This window comes from Ochotona curzoniae, unplaced genomic scaffold (genome assembly GCF_017591425.1).
Source record: "Ochotona curzoniae isolate NIBS_2020 unplaced genomic scaffold, NIBS_Ocur_1.0 contig_1, whole genome shotgun sequence".
Classification (NCBI taxonomy): domain Eukaryota; kingdom Metazoa; phylum Chordata; class Mammalia; order Lagomorpha; family Ochotonidae; genus Ochotona; species Ochotona curzoniae.
The window spans coordinates 2,917,512-2,944,131 of record NW_024464918.1 but is presented as its reverse complement, the minus strand read 5'-3'; the positions used below and the strand labels follow the sequence as shown (position 1 = coordinate 2,944,131).

The 26,620-nt window shown below is 40.7% G+C and overlaps 1 protein-coding gene across 1 annotated transcript in view; it reads right to left on the bottom strand.

The window, feature by feature from the left end:
• SIL1 (SIL1 nucleotide exchange factor) overlaps nucleotides 1-26,620 on the bottom strand; it is a 221,056-nt gene that overhangs the window by 61,700 nt on the left and 132,736 nt on the right. Inside the window, exons 4-6 of the mRNA XM_040977777.1 lie at nucleotides 24,395-24,515; nucleotides 20,135-20,234; nucleotides 1,936-2,127 (exon numbers count right to left, since the gene is read on the bottom strand). Of these exons, the coding sequence (XP_040833711.1) occupies nucleotides 1,936-2,127; nucleotides 20,135-20,234; nucleotides 24,395-24,515 (413 nt within the window). The remainder of the gene's footprint in view (nucleotides 1-1,935; nucleotides 2,128-20,134; nucleotides 20,235-24,394; nucleotides 24,516-26,620) is intronic.

The window sequence follows — 26,620 nt, the reverse complement described above, 5'->3', positions numbered from 1 at the left end:
AATGATATGGAGGAATTATGTGTGTGGGGGGGGGAAATTGGGGCAGGGATAAGGGAAATACCTGGAGCCTATGGAACTGTATCATAAAATGATATTAATAATAATAAAAAGAAATATCAGATCTCTTCCATGTTTGTTTCCCTCTCTGTTATTTTTTTCGTTCACATAAACAAACAAAACAATTCTTAAAAAATAATAAAAATAGGAGCTTGCTTTCAGGCACTGCAAGTTAAACACTGTCACTTGCGATGACAACATCCCATTTCAGGGCACTGGTTGGAGTTCTGGACTCTGCTTCTGATTGAGTTTCCTGTTAATGTGTCTAGGAAAGAAGTACATAATGTCTAGTGTGTGGGGCCTTGTCATACATGTAGAAGATCCAGAATGAGTTTCTGGTTCCTGGCTCCAGCCTGGCCTTGACCTGGATGTTGTGTGATTTGGGGAGTAAATCAGTTAATGGAAGATCCTATGGTTTCTCTTTCTCTCTCTCTCTTTTCCTATACATTTCAAATAAATAGAAAAGTCTTCAAAAAACAAAAATGAGAGTAATAATGGTTACTACTCACAGTAGCAGTATAAGAAGTAAGTGAATATTAAGCAAGAGCAGTGCCAAGTACATACCACTCAGTAAACACTATTTATTTATAACTATCTAATTGGCTGTTTCCCTGCTTTAATTTGTTGACAATTCTTACGATCAAAGCTAAAATCACATACACCATGGTATTCCCAAGGCTATCTCTGAAACCCCTACAACTTCCCATACCATCTATAATGTCCCTCCCCCAGCTGCTGTGTTTTAGTTATTCCAATCTTTCCCAGGACCTCAACCTCACCAAGCTCTTCTCTGCCCGCATGATTTTTACTCAGTGTGGATGTTCTAATCCAGGGATTGACAAACCTGTTCTAAAGTACCTACCTCGTAGTAACATTTTTGCTTGTTTTTTTTTACTTCTTGGGCCATAAGTTCTTTGTCACAAATACGCAACTCAGCTACCGTAGCATAAAAACAGCACAAACTACACATAAATGAGTAGGAGTGGCTGTGTCCCAATAAAACTTTAGAAAAACAGGCACTGGACCAGAATTGGCTACTAAGCCATTGCTCGCCATCCCCTCTTTTGGTTCCCCTCTTTATTTATATAGCCCCTAATTGTGCTTTAATGCCCAGGTTGAATAGCACATTTGAGAAACCCCCTTACTGTCTCTGACTAGGCTCTAAATTCCTGTTATATACTCCTATATCATTCTGAATATCTTAACAAAACCTTAAATATCTCATGACTTCTTAGTTTATTTAATGGCTTCATCTTTCAGACTGGTAGCTCTACGGGCAGGGTCTGTGTCTATTTTACTTCTGCTGTACCTTTAATGTTGAAACAAGACTGAAGAGGTAGCACTCCAGGCAAAAAGGGGGTTGGCTCAAGGTTCTCGGTGTTTATCTTACTATGACTTACTATGTGGACCTACATTTAAAATTCTCTATGCTTGGGCCCGGCGCGGTGGCACAGTGGTTAAGGTCCTCGCCTTGCACGCCCGGGATCCCATATGGGAGCCGGTTTTATCCCGGCAGCCCCGCTTCCCTTCCAGCTCCCTGCCTGTGGCCCGGGAAAGCAGTCAAGGACGGCCCAAAGCTTTGGGACCCTGCACCCAGGTGGGAGACCCTGAAGAGGCTCCTGGCTTCGGACCAGCATGGTATCGGCCGTTGCACTCACTTGGGAAGTGAGTCATCGGACGGAAGATCTTCCTCTCTGTCTCTCCTCTCTGTATATCTGCCTTTCCAATAAAAAAATAATAAAAATAAATCTTAAAAAAAAATTCTCTATGCTCTGGGAGAGAAGTAAAACATGCCGATGTCATTTTCTTAAGATTTAGCATAGGCATTTATTTTTGGAGTTGTTAAAAGTTAGACTCAAGGACAATGAAATACAGTACCTGATGGACATAATACTCGAGATCAAAGAGTGCAGCGATCTTCTCTTCCAGGCTGGAGCTGGAACTATTGAACTTGTTGATCAGTCGTACCATGATCTGCATATCAGTCTCAATGACAACATTCAACTCACTGAACTCCTTCTTCAGCTCCTCAATGGGGCGGAACAGCCTCTTCACCTCAGCCTGCCTTGCCTGAGGAGAGCAACAAACAGAAGATTAATCCAAACAGCTCGAGTCACTCACCCATGATGGCTCAGTCTACTAAAGGTGCCCATCCTCAAAAAACTGCTGCTCTAAGATTCAAAATAGATTCTTATCTCCATTATAAAAAATCCGATTATTTTCTAAGTAGCCCAGAGAAGAAAATCCTCAGGGCTTACCTAGGACTGGCCTCTGCTCCAAAATCACAAGGACATAAAAGGTTCACTTATTCAAGCCCATCTTCAACCATTTAACAAGAACAGAAAGTTTTGTAGGTTGGAGAAAATCAAGCAAGCTCACTTTCAACCTCTAGCTTCATATGTGATGGATGAACTCACAGGTAAAATACTCCACACCCTGGTTCTCTACCTTCCACAATTATAGACTGTCTTGGCTTTGCCCTGCCCACTGCAGCAACATTTTAGGGAAATCCAGACATCAGAAATTCTGAGTAGAAGCTGTCAGAACAGGAGTAATTTGCTGATGCAAATTAAATCACTGTCATTACTGTCAATCCAACCACAGGTGTACAATTTGTTCAACGATTTGAAATGGCTAAATTACTGTATGTACTATACTCAAATCTCAAACAATTTTCTCTCATTCCCTGCCCACCCCACACATATATAAAGATTTTTTTAGATAAAGTTATATTGGAAGAGAATAAAAGACTTTAATTGGATATTTTATACATGTGGTCTTCCCTGTTTTTGTCCCAATTTTAGTGGATAGCGTTTATGGAATGAGTTTGAAGGTCACTGTGGTTGATGCATCTATCTTCCAAGAAAAATTAAAAGGCACAGATATTTATAAAAAGCAGGATGATGAGCAGCTGTCAGCTCCAAATTGCTCATCCATTACCTGTGGATTTTCTCTCCCCAGTTACAAGCACTCCATAGAAACACCAACCACAGCAATGAATCAGCCTCTCTGAAAAGACCAATCTCCTGGCAAAGCAATCACATCTGCAGGGAGCCACATTCTGATTCTCCAGGCTCCCGCGGCAACTCCTTCCTCAGCACCCAACTAGAGGATCTGGAAGGAGGCCTGGAGGGCTGAACCCTTTCTAGAGTGAAGGGATGGCAGGCAAGGGGGCACATCAGAAAATAGTAACTTCTACCTCACAACATCATATGTGTCTGTCCCTCAAGAAAGCCTTCAGAATGTTTCTGATTTTGAAAGAGCTACACACTTATTTAAAATTACAAAAGAGTAGTACCAAGTACAATACACGCTTCATTTGGCTTTCTTTAATAGCAACACCTCACAAACATAAGATAATATCAAAACTAAGAGAAGAATATAGACACAATACATTAACTGATTGTAAACTTTTATTCAGATTCCATCATCTCTTACATGTATTTATTTGTATGTATGTAGAAATATAATTTTTTCCAGGATACACACTTGGGTAGCTACCAGGATGATCAAGAGTAGAAATGTTCCACCAACTAGACCTGGTGATATAGTTTAGAGACTAAATTCTTGCCATGTATGTACCAGGTTCCTTATGGACACCAGTTCATGTCCTGGCTGCTCTACTTCCCTTCCAGCTCCCTGCTTGTGGCCTGGGAAAGCAGCAAGATGGCCCAAAGCCTTGGGACGCTGCACCATGTGGCTGACATGGAAGAAGCTCCTGGTTTCTGGCTTCAGCCTGGTCCGGCCCCAGTTGTTGCAGCTATTTGGGGAGTGAACCAGCAGATGGAAAAATCTGTCTCTCCTTCTCTCTGCAAAATCTGCCTTTCCAATAAAAACAAATAAATCTTTAAAAAAAATAACGAAATATTCCACCAACTGCAAACACTCATCTTCCAATTCTATCCCCTCCCATACCTATGCAATGGCAACTACTAATTTGTTTTCCTTGCCTACAATTCTGACACATGGAGAATAATACAAACAGAATCACAAATATATAACCTTTGAAGATTTGAATTCTGCAAAAAACATGATGCTTTGAGATTTATTTACATAACCATAAATATCAGCAATTCATCTCATTTCCTGGCATAGTAGTAGTCTATGATACAGATATACAAAGTATATTTTACCACTGTCGAAGAACATATGAGCTGTCTCTCAGTTTTGGCCATTACGAATAACATAAAATTAAAATAAAAAATTAAAATAAATTAAATAAATTAAAATAAAATTACTACTAACAGTTGCACCCATATTTACCCATAAGTTCTTACTACCCTGGGATAAATGCCCAAGAGTGCATTGCCTCAATTATATGACAAGCATGTTTTATTTTGTAATAAACTTTTGAACTATTTCCCAGAGTGGCTGTACCATTTTATATTCACGTCAACAATGTATGAATGATTCAGTTTTTTTCTCTCTATATATCCTTGCCTGTATTTAATATTGTCACCATTTTAAAATTTTAGGCATTGATACAGATAGTGATATAGCATTGTTGATTTAATAAGCATTGTTATAGTGGCTAATGATACTAACCATCTTTTCATATTACCCATGTATCTTCTTGGGTGAGTATATGTGCACTTTGTCCACTTTCTAAATAAATTGATTTTTATTGCCAATTTTTTAAAAGATTCATTTTTTATTTTATTTTAAAGAAAGATTTACAAAGAGAAACAGGGAGGCAGGGAGAACCATCAGCTAGTTTACTTCCCAAATGCCTGCAAAGGCTACAGCTGAGCTAACCAGAAGTCAGGAGCATCTTTCCTGTCTTCCTCGTGGGTCCAGGGCCCAAAGACTTAGGCCATGCTATGCTGCTTTCACAAGCCATACAGGCCATATGCAGGGATTTGGATTGGAAGTGGAGCAGCCAAGACACAAACTGGCACTCGAATGGGATGCTGGTGTTGCAGGCAGAGGATTAGCCTCTAGTGCCACTGCAGCAGCCCTATTGCCAAATTTCCTTTCTAAGTCTTTAATTACCTATTTATTTGAAAAATAGAGATAAATACAGGGAGTGCTTCCATTTGACAACTACCAGCTGCTCCATTTCTGATACATCTCCCTAGCTAATTGCTTGGGAAGAGAGTGAAAGATGGTGCAAGTATTCGGGTTGCTGACACTTCAGTGCAAAATCAATATGGGATTCTGGGTTTCTGGTTTTAGCCTGGCCCAAACCCATCTGTTATAGCCATTTTAGAGCGTTAACAGAAGATCTCTCTCTGGGTTATTGTGTCTTTCAATTAATAAATACATTCTCTCTTTTTTCTTAAAAGATTTATTTATTTGTTGGAAAGTCAGATATACTGAGAGGAGGAAAGACAGAGACGAAGATCTTCCATCTGATGATTCACTTCCCAAGAGAGCGCAATGGCCAATGCTATGCCGATCTAAAGCCAGGATCCAGGAGCCTCTTCCTCCAGATGTTCCACGTGGGTGCAGGGTCCCAAAGCTTTGGGCCATCCTCAACTGCTTTCCCAGGCCACAAGCACGGAGCTGGATGGGAAGTGGAGCTGCCAGAACCGGCACCCATATGGGATCCCGGCGCGCGTTCAAGGTGAGGACTTTAGCCGCTAGGCCACGCCACCAGGCCCATGAATCCATAAATCTTACAATGAGAAACTAGCACTGTTCAAACTATTCCTTGGTAAGTTTTACACAAAAATATAAAATTATAATTCACAATGTGTTAAATGTTTTAAATCTGTGTACTAACTAAATTAGTGCTGCTATTTCTCATCTCTGTACACATTTGTAAACCAAAATATAGTTTTTAAAATGTTCAGCAAAAATTGTTAAAGTCATGGAACAATCATAACTTTTCCTTGGATTAAGTATATCTTGCCACAGCCTTAGCTTATACATCCATTCAGATATGATGCAGGGGTGGTCTTAATTGCCTACATTAAGTTCTAAAAGCTTTTTGCATATTTTACATTTAGATTTATGATTTTATATTTTTAAATGTAATTATTTTCTATTTATTTGAAAGAAATAGAAGAAAGGCAGCAGACGCACAGAGAGAGAGAGGGACACTACATCTACAGCACTGTTCCATTAGCTATATTTATCACATTGTTTTGATTACTGTAGCTACAGAGTAAGTCTTAAAATCTGGTACAGTAATTCTCCTACTTTATGATTCTTTGTCAAAATTGATTTAGTCTAGTCCCTTCATCTTTCTATATAAACTGTAGAAAAGCTTATCTAAGCCTATAAAAAGTCTTGCTAGTATTTGATAGGAATTGCAAGAAATCTAGATCAATTTTGGAAAAACTGACATTTTTACTATACTAAGGTTTTGAAATCATTGACACTCTGTGTCTTTCCATTTGCTTAAATTTTCAATTAAATATCCTCATTGTGTTTCACCAACTTTTGTAATTGTTAGCACATAGATCTTGTACATGTCTTGTTGGATTTATTCCTAAATATTTCATTTTTAAGAAAGCAACTGTAAATGGCATTGGTGATTTTCAAAAATACGTATTTCTGGGCCGGGCACAATAGCCTGGTGGCTAAAGTCCTCACCTTGCACTTGCTGGAATCCCATATGGGCACTGGTTCTAATCCCAGCAGCTCCACTTCCCATTCAGCTCCCAGCTTGTGACCTGGGAAGGCAGTCAAGGATGGCCAAGGCATTGGGACCCATCAGCCATATGGGAGACCCAGAGGAAGCTCCTGGCTCCTGGCTTTGGGACTGGCTTAGCTCCAGCCATTGTGACCACTTGGGGAGTGAATCATCGGATGGAAGATCTCTGTCTCTCTTCTTCTCTGTGTATCTGACTTTCCAATAGAAATAAATAAATCTTACTGGAAAGGCAGAAAGAAATTTTTCCATCCGTTTGTTTGTCCTCCAAATGTCCAGAAATAGCCAAAATCAGGAGCCCAAAACTCAATCTGGGTTCTCACATGTGTGGCAAGGACTTGGATACTTTTGCTCCCAGGCTGTACACATACAGAAAGCTGAGTTGGAAGTGGAGCCCAAGATTTGACTCAGGAACTCCAAATGGGATGTAGGCATCCTCAACGGCAATACAGCAGCCACATCAAATGTCTACCTCACTACATGTTTTTAATTGCAATTTCCACATATTAATTGCCAGTATATGAAAATGTAACTGATTAGTGCATTTAAAAAAATTCTTTGACTTTCCTGAACTTAATTATTAATTCCAGACGTTCTGGGGTAGTTGGTGCTCTTAGAGAATTATACAGAGATAGCCATGTTATCTAGAAATAATGCTAGTTTTATTTCTTCCTTTCTAATCCATATTTTTTTGGAATTTCATTGTCTTCTCTTACTACACTGGTAAGGACTGTGCTGGACGAACAGTGAGAGGGAAAGTCCTTGTCTTTTTCCTGAGTGCAGTGGCAAATGTTCAGCCTCACATCATTTGTCTTGGCAGATGCTTTTTATGAAGTTAGAAAAAGGATTACATCCCTAGATTTCTGAGGTTTTATGAGAATGGATGTTAAATTCTGTTAAATGGTGTTTGTTTATCAACTAATACATGATGCAATTTTTCTTTAGCCTGCTGATAGTAACTGATTTTTGTGTATTAAACCAGCCTTGCATTTCAGCAATAAACTCCATTTGATTGCAATTTATAATAATTATACATAATTAGTAGATTGGATGTGTTAATGCTTTCCTAAGGATTTCTGCATCTACACCAACAAGGGATATTGATCTACAGGGAGGCTTTTGTTCATTTTTTGGTTTTGGTTTTTTTTTTTAAAGATTTGTTAATTGTTGACTCTTTTTTTTTTTTTGAAAGTTAGAGAGGAGGAGAGACAAAGAGGAAGACCTTCCATCCAATGATTCACTCCTCAAGTGGCCGCAACAGCCAGAGCTGAGCTGATCCAAACCCAAGAGCCTGGAGCCTCCTCTGGGTTTCCCACATGAGTGCAGGGTCCCAAGACTTTGGGCTGCCCTCGACTGCTTTCCCAAGCCTCTAGCAGGGAGCTAGATGGGAACTGGGGCAGCTAGGACATGAAACAGTGCTCATATGGGATTTTGCTGCATGCAAGGTGAGGACTTTACCTGCTAGGCTACCACACTGAGCCTTGTTGTTGTTTTGTGATTTTTGTTTATTTCTTTCTTTGCAGTTCGACTTAGGTATCAGCATAAATCTAGCATCATAAGTTAAGTTTGGAGTACTGCTCAATTTTTTTCTGGGTGAAATTGTAGAATTGATGTTAATTTTTTTTTTTACTACAAATTTAGATTAATGGTTAGAAGAATATTCAGATTACTACATACTGCATAAATCTGGATAGATAGCATATGCTTCTGAATTATTTCATGTAAGCTTTCAAATTTAGGTGAGGAGAGTTATTTTAGAATTATTTTACCTTTATCATATGGCAAGATCTGTAGTGTAATTTAATTCCTGATATTATTTGCATCTCACTGATTTTTAATTTTATTGGTCTGGTAAAAGGCTAATCTCCCTTTGGTTTTGCTGATTATCTCTGTATTTATGTTTTAAATTTCATTGATTCCTGCTATTATTTGCTTTGAGTTTTCGATAATCTTTTTCTGTCCTTAAGTTTAAACTTGATCTCTTACTTCCCTAACATAAGCATTTCAAATTATAAATTTCCTTTGAGCTTCAGTTATAGCCTACAAATTCAATAAGCTGGAATTTCATTATTTAGTTCAATATACTTTTTTTTTTAAAAGATTTATTTATTTTTCATTACAAGGTCAGATATACAGAGAGGAGGAGAGACAGAGACGAAGGCCTTCCATCCGATGATTCACTCCCCAAGAGAGCGCAACGGCTGGAACTGCACCAATATGAAGCGGGGAACCAGGAACCTCTTCCAGGTCTCCCACGTGTATGCAGGCTCCCAAGGTTTTGGGCCATCCTCGACTGCTTTCCCAGGCCACAAGCAGGGAGCTGGATGGGAAGTGGAGCTGCCGGGATTAGAACCAATGCCCATATGGGATCCCGGGGCGTTCAAGGAGAGCACTTTAGCCGCTAGGCCATGCTGCCGGGCCCAGTTCAATATACTTTTTTAAAACTTTCCTTGACACAAACATCCAGAGACTTTACTGCTTTCTCTGACTGATTTTCTAGTTTGATTTCTTTTTATCACAGAATATACCCCATAGTTTCAAGTCTTTTATAACCCTGAATATAATCTACCTTGGAGCACATTCTATAAAATATTTGAAAAAGAATATATGTCCTGACATTAGATGGAATATTCTATAAATGCTAATTACATCTTTCTGGATGACAGTGTTAGCTCTTTCATATGCTTGCTACCTTTGGTCTGGTAATGGTCTTAGCAATTCTGAGAGAGGAGCATTGATGTCCCCAGTTAAACTGTGGATCTGTCTCTCCTTCAGTTTTACCAGATTTGGCTTCAGGTATTTTCATATAAATAGTAAAACTTTGGTGCATACACATTTGGGATTATTACATATTTTAGTAGACTGATCCTTCTATCATTATGTAATATTTCTCTTTGTTGGTGATCATTTCCTATGCTCTGAAATAAACTTTTGTTTTATTAAGATTCATTTGTTTATTCATTTAAAAGTCAGAGTGAGCGACACAGAGACAGAGAGATCTTCCATGCACTGGTTCACTTTTCAATGGGCAAAGCTGAATTAAGCTGAAGTCAGGAGCTTTATCCAGATCTTGCATGTGGGTGGCAGTCCAAACACTTGTGTCATATTCCAATACTTTCCAATCCATTAGCAAGGAGCTAGATCAGAGCTGGAACTGCCAAGATTTAAACTGCTACACCTATGGGATGCTGGTGTTGCAGGTGCAGCATTACCTGCACTGTCACAATGAAGGCCTCAACTTCAAGTTTTGAAATTAATACTTCTGTGATACGCTTCCTATTATTTTTGCTTTTAACATACCCACTTTGTATTTATATTTCAGCTTAACATAGAAAGCATTTACTGGGGTAATTTTTTAAAAATCCATTGCATAAGCAAGCAGAGTAGTGTACCAAGCTAATCCTCTCACCTATTAGCACTGGCATTCCACATGGGTGCCTATTTCTGTTCTGGCTGTTCTACTTTCGATCCAACACTCTGTTCATGGTCTGGGAAAGCAGCAGAGCATGGTGCAAGGCATAGAGCACCTATAATTATGTGGGAGACCCGGAAACTCTAGGATCCCAGTTTGGAACAGCTCAGCTCTGGCTATTGCAGACATCGGGGACTGAACCAGTGGATGGGATGAAGACATCTTCCTTTCTGTTTTATGTTCTCTCTAAAATCTGTCTTTCAACTAAAAAGATATATTTAAAAAAAAACCTATCATAACAATAGGTTTCCTCAATGACATATTTGAATTATATACATTTTAGTATCATTATTGCTAAGTTAAATATTAAGTATGCTATTTTACTTTTATTTTCTGTTTGTTCTGTTATTTCTCTTTATCTATAGTATCAGAACATGTATTTATATAACTTCATACTGATTCCTCCAATATATATAAAGTTACTTATACTCTAATCTACTGATATCAATATTTTATCACTTTATATGGAATCAGAAACTACCAATTATGTCCTATAAACCATTCCCCTTTATACCTGTCATAAAAATTTTCTTTATGTAGAAAAATAGAACAGATACATAATTTTGCTTTCACTATCATATAATTTTTAAAACTCAAAAAAGACTTGTATTTTCTGGATTCTTAAAATTCATTTCAGATCTCAGGAGAATCAAGATGGCAGAATAGGGAAAAGAGGGGTACCTGGAGATGGACAGACACACAAAAGCAGCAGACACAACAGTGTGGTATGGTGTTGCAGTGACTGATAAACCAGCAGCATTCAGCAAGCAGCTGAATCTGAACTCCACCAGCAGCCAGAGCTACACCAGCAACCAGGTGGGAAGGGACGTCTACCAGGAGCTCAGGTGGTGAGCCCAGAAAAAGAACTGTCCATCCTGCTGGTCTGTTTGATTTGACCAGGAGAAGAGACAGAACAGCAGGTCCCAGACAAGCAGTGTGGAAACAGAGGGTGGATTTCACAGCCCAGTCAGCCCCCTAGAGCCTTATCAGGCACCATTTTGTTTAAGGAGGCAAGGGCTGTGGACAGTACTGCACATGCACAGAGCTGGGAGTGAACCCATTTCTGGCTCAGTGAACTGCAACAATGTGACATCCTACAGGTTCCACCCAAGACAGGTCCAGGCAGCCCTCAGACCTGATGGCCAGCAGATCAAGAACTCTAGTAGTGGCACAACAGGCACCATTTTTCCTACGGTGTGGAAAAGAATTTAAGACTACAGGGATAACAGGAAAATAATACCAACTATGGTATTGTACCAAAGAGGGTCAAAATAGGTCAGTGTGGCCCTCTGACTTAACGGCCAACAGGTTCTGGCAAGATCAGCACCAACAACAAACTAGCTATATAGGACACTTGATGTCTCCCTAATCCGGGGATCTGCTCCAACTGGAAACGGGAGAAAGGTTGTATAGACAATGGTGCAGCCTCAACACGGTATGATATCACAGGAAGTGGAGACTGGTGAGTCAGGAGCTAAGGCTACGGAGACCATGGTAGAAGTCTAACATCAGAACCCAGACTTGGAACTCACTGGAGGGAATGGCACAAGTGACTGCAAACAAAGAACCATGTGCCAACCACAATAAGTAAAATCAAATCATTGACCTGTGGGTGACAGAGCTTAGAAAACTGCCCCAAGGACAAGAATCTGATAACCAGAAGTACAATGACCCAGGGCAAAAAAAGAGACAAAGGCACAATGAATATTACTGAAGACTCTTCCCCTGCAAAGGACCAAAAGCCCTATGCCAACCTCAGAGTTCTTTGAGGAAGACAATGAGAAAATGGGAGACACACAATTCAAAACACTTGTTATAAAACTTCTGATCAACAATAAGAAGCACGTATTGCAGGCATTCAAGGAATTCAAGGAATATGTCACACTGGAAATGAATCAAATGAAAGCTGATATATCAGAAAAGAAGAATACAGTGGAGCAAAGTAAAAGCACAGTGGACAGTCTCCAAAATAGAATGAAGCAAGCAGAAGAAAGAATCCCAGAATTGGAAGATATTTCCTGTCATCAAGGGAAAACAACCAAAAAGCTGGAAGCAGAACTGGATCAGGCCCAAAAAAATTCAAGAATGGAAAGACACTATTAAGAGGCCTAATATAAGAGTTATGGGAGTTGCAGAAGGTGCAGAAAGAGAAGCAGGGTTTACAAATGTATTCAATGAAACTATAAGGGAAAATTTCCCTAATCTAGAGAAAGAATTGGGAAACAACATCCAGGAAGGGCACACAATTTCCAACAGGCCTGACCGTAAGTGATCTTCACCAAGACACATGATGATCAAACTCTCTTCAATTGAACATAAGGAAAAGATCCTGAAATGTGAATGTGAAAAAAATCAAGTGACATATAATGGAATGCCAAATAAATTCACAGGAGATCTCTCACAGGACACCCTACAGGCCAGAAGAGAATGGAGTGACAAATTTCAGGTTCTAAAGGAAAAAAATTATCAGCTGAGGATAATGTACCTAGCAAAGCTTTCCTTTGTCCTTGAAAATGAAATAAAATTCTTTCACAATAAAGAAAAGTTAAAAGAATTTGCCTCTACCAAACCTGCCCTACAAATGATACTTCAAGATGTTCTCTTGACAGAGAAGAGGAATAGTACCAAACAAAACCGAAGGCAAATGTGAAGCACATCCCAGTAAAATGACAACAGAAGACTAAACCAATGAACAACCCATCGCTAAAGTGACAGGACCAAATTACCACCTATTTGTGTTAACCCTGAATGTAAACAGCTTAAACACATCAATCAAATGTCACAGTCTAGCAGACTGGATTAAAAAATAAAATCCATCTGCTTGTTGCCTATAGGAGACACATTTCATCAACAAAGATCAGAGGAAACTGTATCTCATGGATTTTGATTTTTGTTAGATAGATTCATCTCTTCAAAGCACTTTTTTTCTCATTAAATTCTTCACTAACTCATAGATTATACAGTAGCATCATTTTCTGCAAGAAGGTTCTTGATTTTCATTTCTTCAGCAACACGTTAGTCATTCAGTAGCATGTTCATGGTGTTGTTAATTTCTTTTTTTTTTTTTCCTGTTACTGATTTTGTATTGTGGCTTTTCATTTAAGGGGATGTATAGTAACTGTGTAATGGAGACTATCATATCCAGATGTGAGGATACACTGCAGAATGTATCTCTACTTCCAGACAAAGATGAACTCCCAATGACACTGTATACTATATCTTGACAATGGGATGCTGGACTCTGCCATTGTCCATACCTGCAGTGGTGGACGTATGATTGTGTATGAAGAAGTAAACTATAGTAATGATATAGGGGAACTCAGTGAGGGGGAAGGGAACTGGGGAGGGGATAAGGGAAATCCCATGATCTATGGAACTATATCTTAAAGCAATAATAAAAAGAAGGAAAATTTAAAAAATAATTTCTTTAGTCTTGTTCTTAATATTCCACGATTCCTTTTACAATTTTTCCTTTCTAGTTCTGTAACATACATTAGCTACTCTTTAGTGTATATCTACTAGTAACAAATGCCTCAATTTTCCTTTGCTACATGTTTTCATCTCCTTTTCACTAACTGAAGGATACCCATGAACTACATAAAGTTGAGTATATAGTTCATTTTTTAAGTACTTGAAAAATGTGCAACATATTGGTGCCTTTGCGGTTGCAAATGAAAATTTCACTATCATCCAATCATTGTTTCCCTTTAAAGACACTTTTGTTCTTCTCTGTTTCAAGATTTTTTTTTTCTGCTTTTAGATCTCTGAAATTTGTGCTTTACATCTTGGTATTGGGTTGAGCTGAGGTTACCTACAGTTTATTTGGCTTCTTGAATCTTGGAGTTTCTGCCCTTCACCAGGTTTGGAGATTTGTTAGCCACTGCTGCATCCATTATTTTTTTAAATACAATATTCTTTTTCCTTTCTTCAAGGCTTTCAATGACACAAATGTTAGATCATTTGTTCCAATCTCGCAGGTCTCTAATTCTATGTATTTATTTCAATCTATTTTCTCTGTTCAAATTTTATAATTTTACTTATTCATCTTTATGTTCACAGATTCCTGTTATCGCTAGTCTGCCACTGAGGCTAGCCAGTCACCTTTAAAATCTTACTTTTGTGATCTTTAGTTCCAAATCGTTTTGTACCTTTCTTTTCCTTGGTGAAGTCTTCATTTGTTTCAAGGGTGTTCACAATTGCTTGTTGCAATTCTATGATAGCTGCTTTAAACTTGTTAGATAATTCCAACTTGTGAGTCATTTGGTGTTGGCATCTGCCTTAGTTAGCTCCGGTTGCTATAATTAAATACCACAGACGGGTGGCTCAAACAACGGATATTTATTTCTCAGAGTTCTGGAGACTGGTCAGTGTAAGACCAAGGGCTCAGTAATGTGGTTCCTGGTGCAGAGGCTCCTTCTGTCTTCCAGAGTTACTCTCAAGTTGTCTTCACACAGCTATCTCTCCTTCCTCTTCTTACACCTATTGTTTCATGGGGCTCCACTTTCATAACCTCATCTAAAACCCCATTACCTCTCACAGCTCCCCTGCCCCCACATAATATTATTAGGGACTAGGTTTCAACATACATCTTTGGGGAGACACAAAAATAATCTATTTTTATACATCTAGAACTACCTTTCCTAACCAGGGTTGTGATATTCCTGGTTCTTTGGATGACAGGTGGTTGGTTTACACTTGTATTCTGGACATGTTGGTTATTATGAGACTTTGGATCCTACTTGATCTTTCAGAAGGCTGTCACTCTGTTGAAATTTGTTAACACTTATTTTCCCTTACTTCTTTGGGCAGTGGCTCCAAGACTAACTTCATTTTTAGAGCCTTTCAATACTGTTCTGGTTTGTTTCCTTTGCATGCCACAGAGGCCAGCATGAAGACCTGAGCAGCATTTTATGCTAGCGGCTGAGCTCTGGAGCCTGCTAAAATGCTAATTCTGGTCAGTGTTTTACATGGTTCATCACGGGATGTTTTCAGAATTTCATAGGCATCCAGCTCCCTTGTCTCCAAAGTCCTATGGCACTCTCATTATGGGGGTCAGAGGAGCAATGCCTGTCACCAAGGAATGCTGGACACTGGGATCAGATCTAGGCTCTGCCCTCGGCCTCTGATGACACCATCTTAGTGGGGGAATTGAAGCCCTGGCTCATCACTGCTGACTGAAGGATAGTGTTCACACTCCTCACCGGCCCTAAAGGGGAGGAAGGATGCTTCCTTACTGTCACCAGGTTAGGCCATCTTACTGGATGAAGCAGAGCACTACCTTATATCATGCTACTTTGGGGAGGGGTAACTTCAGGCTCCCTACGTGGTTTCTGCAAATTTGGGACTTTGGTACAGCCTGTTATCACTGACAAGCAGAAGGTGGAGTCCAAGAACTGCCATTTCACTTTTATTGGCACTAACTGCAGGGGTAGAGGTTTTTTGTGGCTTATGACTAGAGCAGGACAGCTATGGTCAAAAATATTCTTTGTCCTGTTTATATCCTTTTCTCAGTCCTCTATCTAGAAAGAGTAGGTTTTTCTTAGAGTTTTTTTTTTTTTAAGATTTATTTATTTTTATTGCAAAGTCAGATATACAGAGAGGTGGAGAGACAGAGAGGAAGATCCTCGGTCCAATGATTCACCCCCCAAGTGACCGCAATGACTGGTGCTCTGCGAATCCAAAGCCAGGAGACAGGAAATTCCTCCAGCTCTCCCATACGGTGCAGTGTCCCTGGGCCATCCTTGACTGCCTGGCCAGGCCACAAGCAGGGAGCTGGATGGGAAGCAGAGCTGCCGGTATCAGAACCGGGGCCTACATGGGATCCTGGCGTGTTCAAGGCGAGGACTTTAGCCGCTAAGGCACTGCCCCGGGCCCCGTTTTTCTTAGAATTTTTAAAAGTATGTGCCTGATGGTATTTACAGAATATGGCTTAACTCCAGAGTCCATTTGTGAAATATACAGGACAAGAAGAAAACCTAGGGAACTCAAGGCCATGTCATTTCTCAAGTTTCAAGACACCCAGGCAATCTACTACCTTCTTACCACCTGTAAGAGTTTTTCTATATTGCCTTTTAGCATCACCTTCAGAATTTCTAGTAATGTTTAATGAAGAAGTAAGGAAAATGAGTCTATTACATCTTGTGCAGAATCAAAAGGTTCAGAACATATTTTTAAAAAAAGATTTATTTATTTTTATTGCAAAGTCAGATATACAGAGAGGGGGAGAGACAGAGGAAGATCTTCTGTCCAATGATTCACCAACAAAGTGACTGCAATGGCCAGAGCTACGCCAATCTGAACCCAGGAGCCCGGAGCTCTTCTGGGTCTCCCTCCACACAGGTGCAGGATCCTAAGGCTTTGGGCCATCCTCTACTGCTTTCCCAGGCCACGGTCAGGGAGCTGGATGGGAAGCGGAGCTGCCAGGATTAGAACCAGCACGCACTTGGGATCCTGGCACATTCAAGGTGAGGACTTTAGCTGTTAGGCCACCGCACTGGCCCTCAGAACATCATATTTTTAAAAATAACAATTTAGGAGCCAGTACCATGGCTCAGTAGACTAAACCTTCACCCGCAGCACCAGTATTCCATATGGGCACTGTTTCATGTCCAGGCTGCTCCACTTCCAAGGCAGCTCCCTGCTGATAAACCTGAGAAAGCAGTGGAGGATGGCTCAAACGCCCTGTACCCATGAACAACACCTGGAGGATGCTTCAGGTTCCTGGTTCTTGACTACATCCTGGACCAGATCTGACCATTGTTGCCATTTGGGGAGTGAACCAACTGATGGAAATACTTTCTATGTATGTATGTTTATGTGTCTTTCCTCCTCTCTACAGTTCTGCTTTTCAGATAAAAATAAATCTTAAAAAAGCTAGCAATTTGTAGACTAGAAATGAACAACAGCTGACATAACTAAAAAGAAACAAAGCATCAAACAATTTGTATAGTAACAGAAGAATAAATCAGTAAGAGTCAACAATAACATTCATCTTTTGGGTGAAACACTGCTTTTCTGAGTATCAAGAAGTGCTGGAAAGGATTGATTAGCTTAGATTTACTAAGGTGTCCACGGAGATAATGGAATTGATGTCTTTCTCCACAACTGCCACGACTTCAAATAAATTCCGAAGTAATTTAACTGAGAAGATATAGCCAGAACTATTCCTATAAACAGCAAAAGCACCATCCTGTACCTGCAGTGTACCACTCAGGCTATGTTTAAAGATTAATAACTACAAAGTATCATGGACTCTGTAGCCAGGGGTCTAAGACATGTAACAAACTACTTAACCTATTTCAGGTCAACTTATTCAACATTCCCAGAGGTACTTCTGACAACACATGAGCAATGAGCTCAGTCAGTCCAGACAGACTCCAAATGACAGCAGGAGAAAGGCCCACACCCAGCCCCCAGTGAAGGAGCTAGGAAACAGTTGAAGCATATAGAGTGGCTGCCAAACTTCACAGGCAGTCAGGAACTCAAATCAGCCAGGATTGGGATCTTGCGCTTCGGTGCTAGTATTGAGATACCCATGCTAGAGGGAAGATTATTTTTAATAGCAAAACCCAGTAACTGAAAACTTTAAAATAATTTCTCCATTTTATATTTTTCAAATATTTTTGTAAACATTTATGCTTTTCTACACTAAATGAGTCATGCAGAGAAGTGTTACTACCTGAGAAAAGAAAATCCAATCGCACTCAGAGAGAGAAGAAAGAGTGGAAAAGTGGGTCTTCCACCTGCAGCCCCAAGGCAGCAAACAGGAAGTGATATTCATGCTCCTAAGAGTCCTCACATGGAGCTCATAGTTAGGGGTTAATAAACAGTAAGAACCAAAGCTTTTGGTCACTGGAATACCAATTCCCACCTTGGGCACCTGGCAGACATACTCTTTTCTTGTACCCTACTTCCAACAGGTAGATTTGCTTATACACCCACAATGGCATGGGATCTCATGCATCACCTTCCTTTACTAGCTGCAGCTAGCCTGCTCCTGACCCTCCCTCACCACACATCCTCTATATGCAGGACATGTGACTTCAGTAAGATCAGTGGCTGGATCTGCCTATTAACACAGCTTAAATAGGTCAACACCAGCCTTTCTCCCTAAAGGAAAGTTTTATTTGCCTCAGAAATAATTTGTCCTGAAGAATATGAAGGACCTACAGCTTCTTTCACTTACATAGACCCTAGCGCTGCCCTTCTGTGAAACTGCTAGGATCTTCAGGGAGGGCAGAGAGACAAAAAGGGCCAGGGGGACTATGAGAAGAAGAAGAACTCACACCTTTCAAAAACTGACAGATCTCTGGCTGTGGCAGGAGCACATGATCCTTCTATGAGGAAGATTGCTTATAGGGACAGGTCTTACACCTCTAAGGCCTCCTGGAAATGAGATATGACCAAGGAGTTGTGATTCATCCTCCTTTCCCTCCCATGCCTTTAGCTTGTAATGAAATTTAGAGTAGGAGCAAACCTTACTCATCCACTTATTGCAGCCCCATGTTACGTATTTGCTTTCTTTAGATTTATTTATTTAGGGGCTAGCACATTGACTAACTGACTAATCCTCTACCTCCAAGCACCAGCATCCCATAGGGGCACTGGTTCATGTTCCAGCTGCTCTGCTTCCTATACAGTCCCCAGCTTATGGCCTGGGAAAGCAGTAGAGGATGGTCCACTTGGAACCCTGTACCACATGGAGGACCTGGAAAAAATGCCCAGCTTGGCCCTGTACTTGCTAGCACATACAAGAATCTGGTTTGAGCACACCTCAGACAAAGTTTCTTTGGAGATCTCCCAATCACAATGCTGGACTCAGAACCCTAACCAAGAAGAGAGAAGACAGAACAGGTCAACCAATCATCTCAGCTATGATGGACTATGTCAATCAGTGGATTCTTCAAGGACCTCATAGTGCTTGGAGTGGCAAGATTGGCAGCGACTCATAACTGTTGAAATATCAAAACCACTTGAGCAAGAACCTCAGAGGGTACCCTACATCCGAGACCTAGGGAGGGTGGGAAATTAGGTGGGCCTTCTCCCTTAATACCCCCCTTTAAACATGAAGAAAACAATATGGAAAAAATACTAGTCTTACCCACTTTCTATAGCCCTTGAACCCTTTTTAAAGATTTATTTATTTTTATTGGAAAGGCAGATATACAGAGAGGAGAGACAGAGAGGAAGATCTTCCTTCCGATGATTCACTTCCCAAGTGAGCGCAACGGCCGATGCTATGCCAATCCGAAGCCAGGAGCCTCTTCCGGGTCTCCCATGCGGGTGCAGGGTCCCAAAGCTTTGGGCCGTCCTCGACTGCTTTCCCGGGCCACAGGCAGGGAGCTGGACGGGAAGCGGGGCTGCCAGGATTAGAACCAGCTCCCATATGGGATCCCGGGCATGCAAGGTGAGGACCTTAACCACTTGCGCCATCATGCCGGGCCCAGCCCTTGAACCTTTTTACCCTAATTAACTATGTAAAGATTGTCAAAAAAAAAAAAAATACCCGGCTTCAGATAGGCTCAGTTCTGGGGTTGTGGCCATTTGGGGAGTGAACCAGCAGATGGAAGAGCCTTCTCTGTCTCGCTCTTTCTCTCTGTAAGCCTTCTTTTCAAATAAAAACTTTTTAAAATGTATTTAAAAAGCAGTGACACAGGGAGGGACAGAATGGGAGAAAGGGGGTGGTAAGGGCAAAGGGATATAGAAAATTTGGGTTGCTCTCTGTTTACCCCACCTAAGTCTATGGACAGACACCTCTGTTGTATCAATTTCTCCAAACAGGAAATGGAAAGTTGGATGATAATCTAAATCTAAATGATGGCAAAAATGCTCCCACAATTTCTTAAAATAGCCTATGGAGGATTCTTATTGTTATGAACAGCTCTTTAAATTGTTTTAGCATTTTATTGCCCCATGTTTATTGAAAACTCTTCCAGAAAATGATTATTTTGTAAAAGACCAGACATCTATGTTGCAGGCTTATACTAACCAGAAAGAATATAACATACCTGGTCTTCCTTTGAGCTCTCCATGTCTGTTCCCTCCTTGAATTTTGCCAGAGCACTCTTGAGTTCCTCAGATGTGTAGGTATTGGTGTTGATGTCCAGTCTGTCCAAAGAGAAGCAGAGTCAGGCAGAAGCTCTCACATTCCCTGAGAAAGACAATGCCCCTGGATGGCTGGCATGCTAAGGTAGGCAGCACCAGTCCAGTTCTAATTCTGAGTGCAATATCAGACCTTTACCTTCAGGCAACCAGGTGTCAGACACAACAACTTTACTTTGAAGCCAGAGGAGGAAAAATGTAACTGCAGGTGTGGCTATTACATGACAGGAGAAAATGCCCTGAGACAGACAGACAGAAAATGCCTGGAGACAGAGCTCTAACTCCATTGCTCAGGTAACACAAGCCTGGAAAGTGTGATGCTGCTCTCAGCTTATGACAAGGCAGAATATCATGGAGGACAGTGGGCACAGACACATGGAGAACATCCATCTCCACTTATATTCTTCCAGCAAAGGGGAGGACAGAGATTCAAATCCCAGAGTGTGCCTGAATTGGTTCACTAAGTCTTCCTGTCTTCACAAAAACAGCCTGGATAGATTCACATTGTAAGATTAATCTTTGAGCTTGGAGAGGTAGGTGATGTTCAGTAGCCTGACAAAAGAAGTGATTTGAGATATAGAGGTGAGGAAACAAGGCCAGTCACTTCCCAAAGCCAACTTCTAAGGAGAAGGAGAAGACCACTAGAGCTGATCCAAGCCCCAATTCTTTGTTGTGACTGGAGAAAAAGGTATGCATGGAGGGTCACAGGTTCATACACTAGCACTCATTTCAGTTCACTGAACAGAAGCAAGCACAAGGCTGGTGTGCACAAAGGTAAGTGTGGAGTATGACTGTGTTAAGGCTGTGTAGCTATGGCTGAGTTAAGGAAAACTCAGAAAATTTCAGAGGTGGGGCAAGAGCAAAGGGGCTGATGGCTTGCTCTATTTTAGGCAAGAGAAAAGCATCAATCATATTGTTCAAGAACCCAGCAGGAGTTAGTTGTAAGGAAAGGGCCACGTACTAGGAGTCTGGATCATTCTGTCTTTGATTCTTCCTAGAGATGCACTAGGGTCTTGAGGAATGCATGTGCTTTCTCCAACCTCAGTCCTCCTACACTAGTAATAGCTAGTCATTTCCATTTATTGAGCACTTCATTATGTGTCAGATAGTGTGCCAATCTCTTAAAAGTAATATTTCACTCAAAGACTTAACACAATCCTACAAAGTAAGGGTAAGTTCACAATCTCTCTTTCCATGGAGCACTGTCCCTGTCAACTGCTTGACAGGTCACTGACCTGTACCCTACCTAAGAGACAGGTAAGGAATCAAGAGTGACAGCTTGACAGCTTACCTCCTCCAACCCTTAACATTTGGCCAGGATCAAACCCAATTTAACTCCCATCTCTGTCTATTGCCCTATTTCCCAATGTCCTAGGTGATCATCCTTCATCACCAAACAGTCCCCATTACCCTACACAGAGACAGACACACACACACACACAGTAAGCTGGTATGTTCTCAATTTGTTTTTTAGTGAGACAATAAAAATCATCGTCATGAACTTCCTCATCTTCTAATCATTGGCTCTACGCATTAACTGTCTGCTCCACTTCCAATTCAGCTTCCTGCTAATGGCCTGGGAAAAGCAGCAGAATATGGTCCAATTGCTTAGGCCCCTAAATATATTTGAAAAACTGGGAAGAAGCTCCTGGCTTTGCCCTGGCTGAGCTGTGGTCACTGTGTTCACTGTGGCCACCTGAGGAGTAAACCAGCAGATAGAATTTCTCTCCACTCTGTCTGTAACTCTTCCAAATAAAAGTTTTTATTTTTTTAATGTGCATTTTTGTACTAGCAAAACCTTAAGTTCAAAGTATGTTTTAGAGCAAGAACAGAATCAAGGACATCAGGGTTACTCTTCGGGCAACTGTCAAAAGACCACAAACTCTCCAGAGCTCTCAGATACAGTCTCTTCCCATAATTTTTGAGTCCAGTACTATGGTTCGGTGGCATCAGAATCCCATATGGGCACTGGTTCATGTCCTGGCTGCTCTACTTTCCATTCAGCTCTCTGCCTGTGGCCTGGGAAAGCAGTAGAAAGTGGCCCAAAGCCTTAAGACTCTGTACCCATGTTGGAGACCTGTTACAAGCTCCTGGCTTCTGCCAACTATAATAATTATTTCTTTACTTTTAAATATTTATTTATTTTTATTGGAAAGGAAGTTCAGATTTACAGAGAGAAGGATAGACAGAGAGAAAGATCTCCCATCCACTGGTTCACTCACCAAATGGCCACAACAGCCAGAGCTGAGCCAATATAAGGCAGGAACTTCTCTGGATTTCCCATGTGGGTACAGGGTCCCAAGGCTTTGAGCTGTCCTCTACTATTTTCCCATGCCATATGCAGGGAACTAGGTCAGAAGTTGGGTATCCGGGACATGAGCCAGTGCCCATATAGGATCCTGGAGCTTGCAAGGTGAGGATTTAACCATTGAGCCATCACACTGGGTCCAGCTACATGATTTAAAACAGGGGTCAGCAAAACCACCTGTAAGGAGCAAGTAATGGGGCCAGAAGCCAATGCCTGGGTGGTGTATAAGTTCCAGTTGTTTGAGTCCCAACTGCTACATTTCCTATCTAGTTCCCTGCTAATGCACCTGGAAAAGCAGCAACAGATGGTCTAAGTACTTGGGCCATTGTACTCGTGTAGAGACCCGGAAAAAGTTCTAGGCCCAGTGCCCTAGTGATTAAAGTCCTTGCCTTAAATGTGCCGGGATCCCATATGGGCTCCAGTTCTAATACCGGCAGCCCCACTTCCCATCCAGCTTCCTGACTGTGGCCTGGGAAAGCAGTTGAGGATGGCCCAGGGCCTTGGGACACTGCATCTGTATGGGAAACCTGGAAGAAGTTCCTGGCTCCTGGCTTCGGATTGGAGTAGCATCAGCCCTTGTGGTCACTTGGGGAGTGAGTCATCGGATGGAAGATCTTTCTCTCTGTCTGTCTTCCTCTCTGTAGATCTGACTTTGCAATAAAAATAAAATCTTAAAAACAAAACAACAAAAACGAACAAACAAACAAACCAACTCTAGGCCCTAGCTTTGGACTTTTCAGATCCTGGAAGTGGCAGGCATTTGGAGAATGAGCCAGTAGATGAAGATCTTTTTCTCTGTAACTCCTTCTTTCAAATAAACAGATCTTTAAAAACAAAACAGCAGATAATACTGTAGATGTTGTGACCCTTAGGTTCTCTGTCCCCAACCAATTAGCTCTGACACTGTGGTAAGAAGGAATCTATAGACAATATGTTAAAAAATGAGCATGAGTATGTTCCCATAAAATTTTATTTATGGACATTGAACCATGAATTGCATATAAATTTCATGAGTCATGAAATATTCTTTTCAATTTTTTCTCAACCATGAAAAAATGTAAAAATCAGCTTAGCTTGTCAGCCAGCCAAAACAGACAACATTCCCAATATGGCCCACAGGCCATAATGTACTAGTCCATGTGTTACAGTTTTATGGCTGATATTTATTTTGAGGTGTCAGACTGCAAAATTCTAGCAATCCTTGCAAGCCCATTCCTCAACATCCTTTGCCCTCATTCAGAAAAGACCAAAGCAAAAATGAACAAAAAGCATGTTAAATGCAAGGCAACAAATAAAAAATAATGTGAAATCTTTAAAATCAAATAAATCTAAACTGACTTTTAAAAAATTAAGACAAACTCTATCCACTACAGACTTGCAGTAATTCTACTCTTATACTACAAAGAAGCCTGGTTTAATACTAACAAGAAGAAAAGTTAGCCTGAATTAAAGACTTTAAAATGCAATTTTATTGTTCACCAAGGAAGTATTACTGCAAAGCAGAAGGCCTAACAGGCCTTGTTTTAATGAATAGATGACTCATCTGTAATCAGTGCATTAATTGTTGGGATTCAAATGGGTGCTCTTAAAGTACTAGGAAAAATAGCTTCATTTTTAAAGCAGGTTAAGCATTCTCCTTATAGTCTTTTTTGAAGTATCCGTTTGCTTTTCAAACTATTTTTTTTTCAAAGACAATTGAAACAAAATTCCATAACTCTGACAAATTTATCACAAATTTTATGCTATTAAATTTCAAATTAAAGATAACTAACAAGTCACACAAAGTTGGATATCACTTTTCGTAATAGAAAATCAATGTCATTACTTAGCCTCCTGGGCCCTACAGTTGATTATATACCTTTTGCCTTTTTTCAAGCCTTTCAAATTATTCTGAAACTTGTCTTCATACTGTAGTTTCACTTCTCTTGCTCCAGTCTGAAGATTTAGCCTCACATGGGATCCAGCAGGGACAGCTTGACCTGAAAGCCAAGAAAAGACTAGTGAGTTAGACAGCTCTTGGAAGAATTTACTGCATCTTTAGCTAAAACATAGAAGAACTGATAGTACACGAGCCTGTGTGCACAGCAATCTCTAAGATCAACTAAGGCGTTACAAAGACTAAATTAATTAAGTAAGTAAAAATAAATCACAGTGAAGATACGCTTCTCTGGAGAGGTTTCTTCATGAGGGTGTTGGATGTCAAATGAAGCAAAATGTGAGGCCCAGGTTGGGCAAGGAAGGGAAACCTTAGTGGTGGAAACCTCATATGGCAGGGCCAGGCACAGAAACCAGCAGGTCCCACGAGCTACGGAGTAAGTCAAGCAGGCACAACTGGGAGGACTGTGGGGAATGCGGACCTGCTGCAGCTTCAAGAGGCCTGTGCTGGTTTTGTCAGGAGAAACTGAATTAATGGCTGAGAAGATTCTGAGAGGAGTTCTCACAAGCAAGAACAGCATAAAATTAGTGACCTCTATGCTGTTTCTATGGGAAAGGGGTGGAGTCAACTTCCTAAGCATTGATTTCATCCCTGAATCTACAAAGGGGAGGGTCTGCCTCACCTGAAGACCCCAAGCTGAATACAGAAAGGGCCCTTCCCAGGTGAATGCCAGACAGGTCCCACTGAGGATCCTCTCCACTTCACTGTCCTCTCACTGCATCTGCCGCCCACATGCGTTGATTTCTCCTGCAAAACTTGTCTCAAATTCCAGTCCTTCTTTCCATCCTTCTGCATTTGTTTTTGTGAGACTATCATCATCTGTCATGTGGACACCTTATTAGCCTTCCAACTGGTCCCCTACCTAAGTCTATTGCCACCTCTTACTCAACTGCTCTTCATAAAGGATCTTTTTCATTTCCTTTTTCTTCATTTTTTTTTAAAAATAAGAATTTCTACCATTCCATTACTTCTAGCCTCACCATTCCAGTCTATTACTGGACAGACAGGACTGCGACCTGCGGTCAGTGAAGCCTTGCAGCATCTGGTCTGTGCCTACCTTTATACTGTGCCTACCTTTATCCCCTACCAGGGGATCAGTCACCTGCTACTCTTTTGGCCCACAATGTTCTTTCCAATCTCAGCGTCCATCTCCTAATCACTCCAATCCAGCTCAGGGTCAATTCTTCTGAGAAGCATTCTTACTTCCTCAAATCTGACCTATCCATTCCTAAGGCTTTCATAGCACCACGAACCCTTCTCAGCATATAACACAATCAGTAGTTATCTTTCTATCATAATAAACTATTTTGGTGCGATAGGTGCATAAACTGTATCTGTATATGATATCTATTATATCTATCTATGATATCACATATAAGTGCTGGTTTGAGTCCTGGCTGTTTATGTGCAGTTAACTCCCTGTGTATGTGCCCAGGAAGGCAGTGAAACGTGGCACAAGTGCTTGAGCTCCTGCCTTTCACACAGTCTGGCTCCTGGCTTTGGCTTGCCTCAGGCTTGGACACTTGGAGAGACAACCGGCCTTCTAAATAAATTTGCTTTCCACATAAATAAATCTTTATAAAAAAAATGTAGCTGGTAGTATAGGGGCCTATTCATGGTAAACTCAAAATTGTCTCTTCAATGAAATTTTTAGTAAGAGAGGAAATACAGGCAATTCTGTAGGTATATGAAGAGATTGAAAGGGTTTTCATGAAACAGGTATAATCCTAACAACTACTCATGTTAATAGTTTATTACACAAGTAATAACAATATTTTGAGTTTTCAGACTTCTGCCTGGCCACAGAAATGAAAAAAAAAAAAGCACAAGCATTTAGAAGCCCCAGACATAACAGGTTATGCACCCTGCTAGGCTGGCAAAGAGGAGACTGGGATCTTATCTGAATCAATTTATTTTATTTGGGGAAAATTCCAAAATTGCTCCCTTCACATAAGCTGCCGCAGGGGGCAAGAGCAACCACAATAGTATTAACTGAAAATACAGGTTGTGCTCATTTAAAATATAAAAAAGTAGTCATGGCAGCAGTCTTGGCAGAGGCAAATGAGCATGCAGTATTTTAAGTATTTCCACCCCACTGGGAAAAAGGCCAACTTAGAAAGAAAATGTGATCTGACCTGCAAGGGTCTC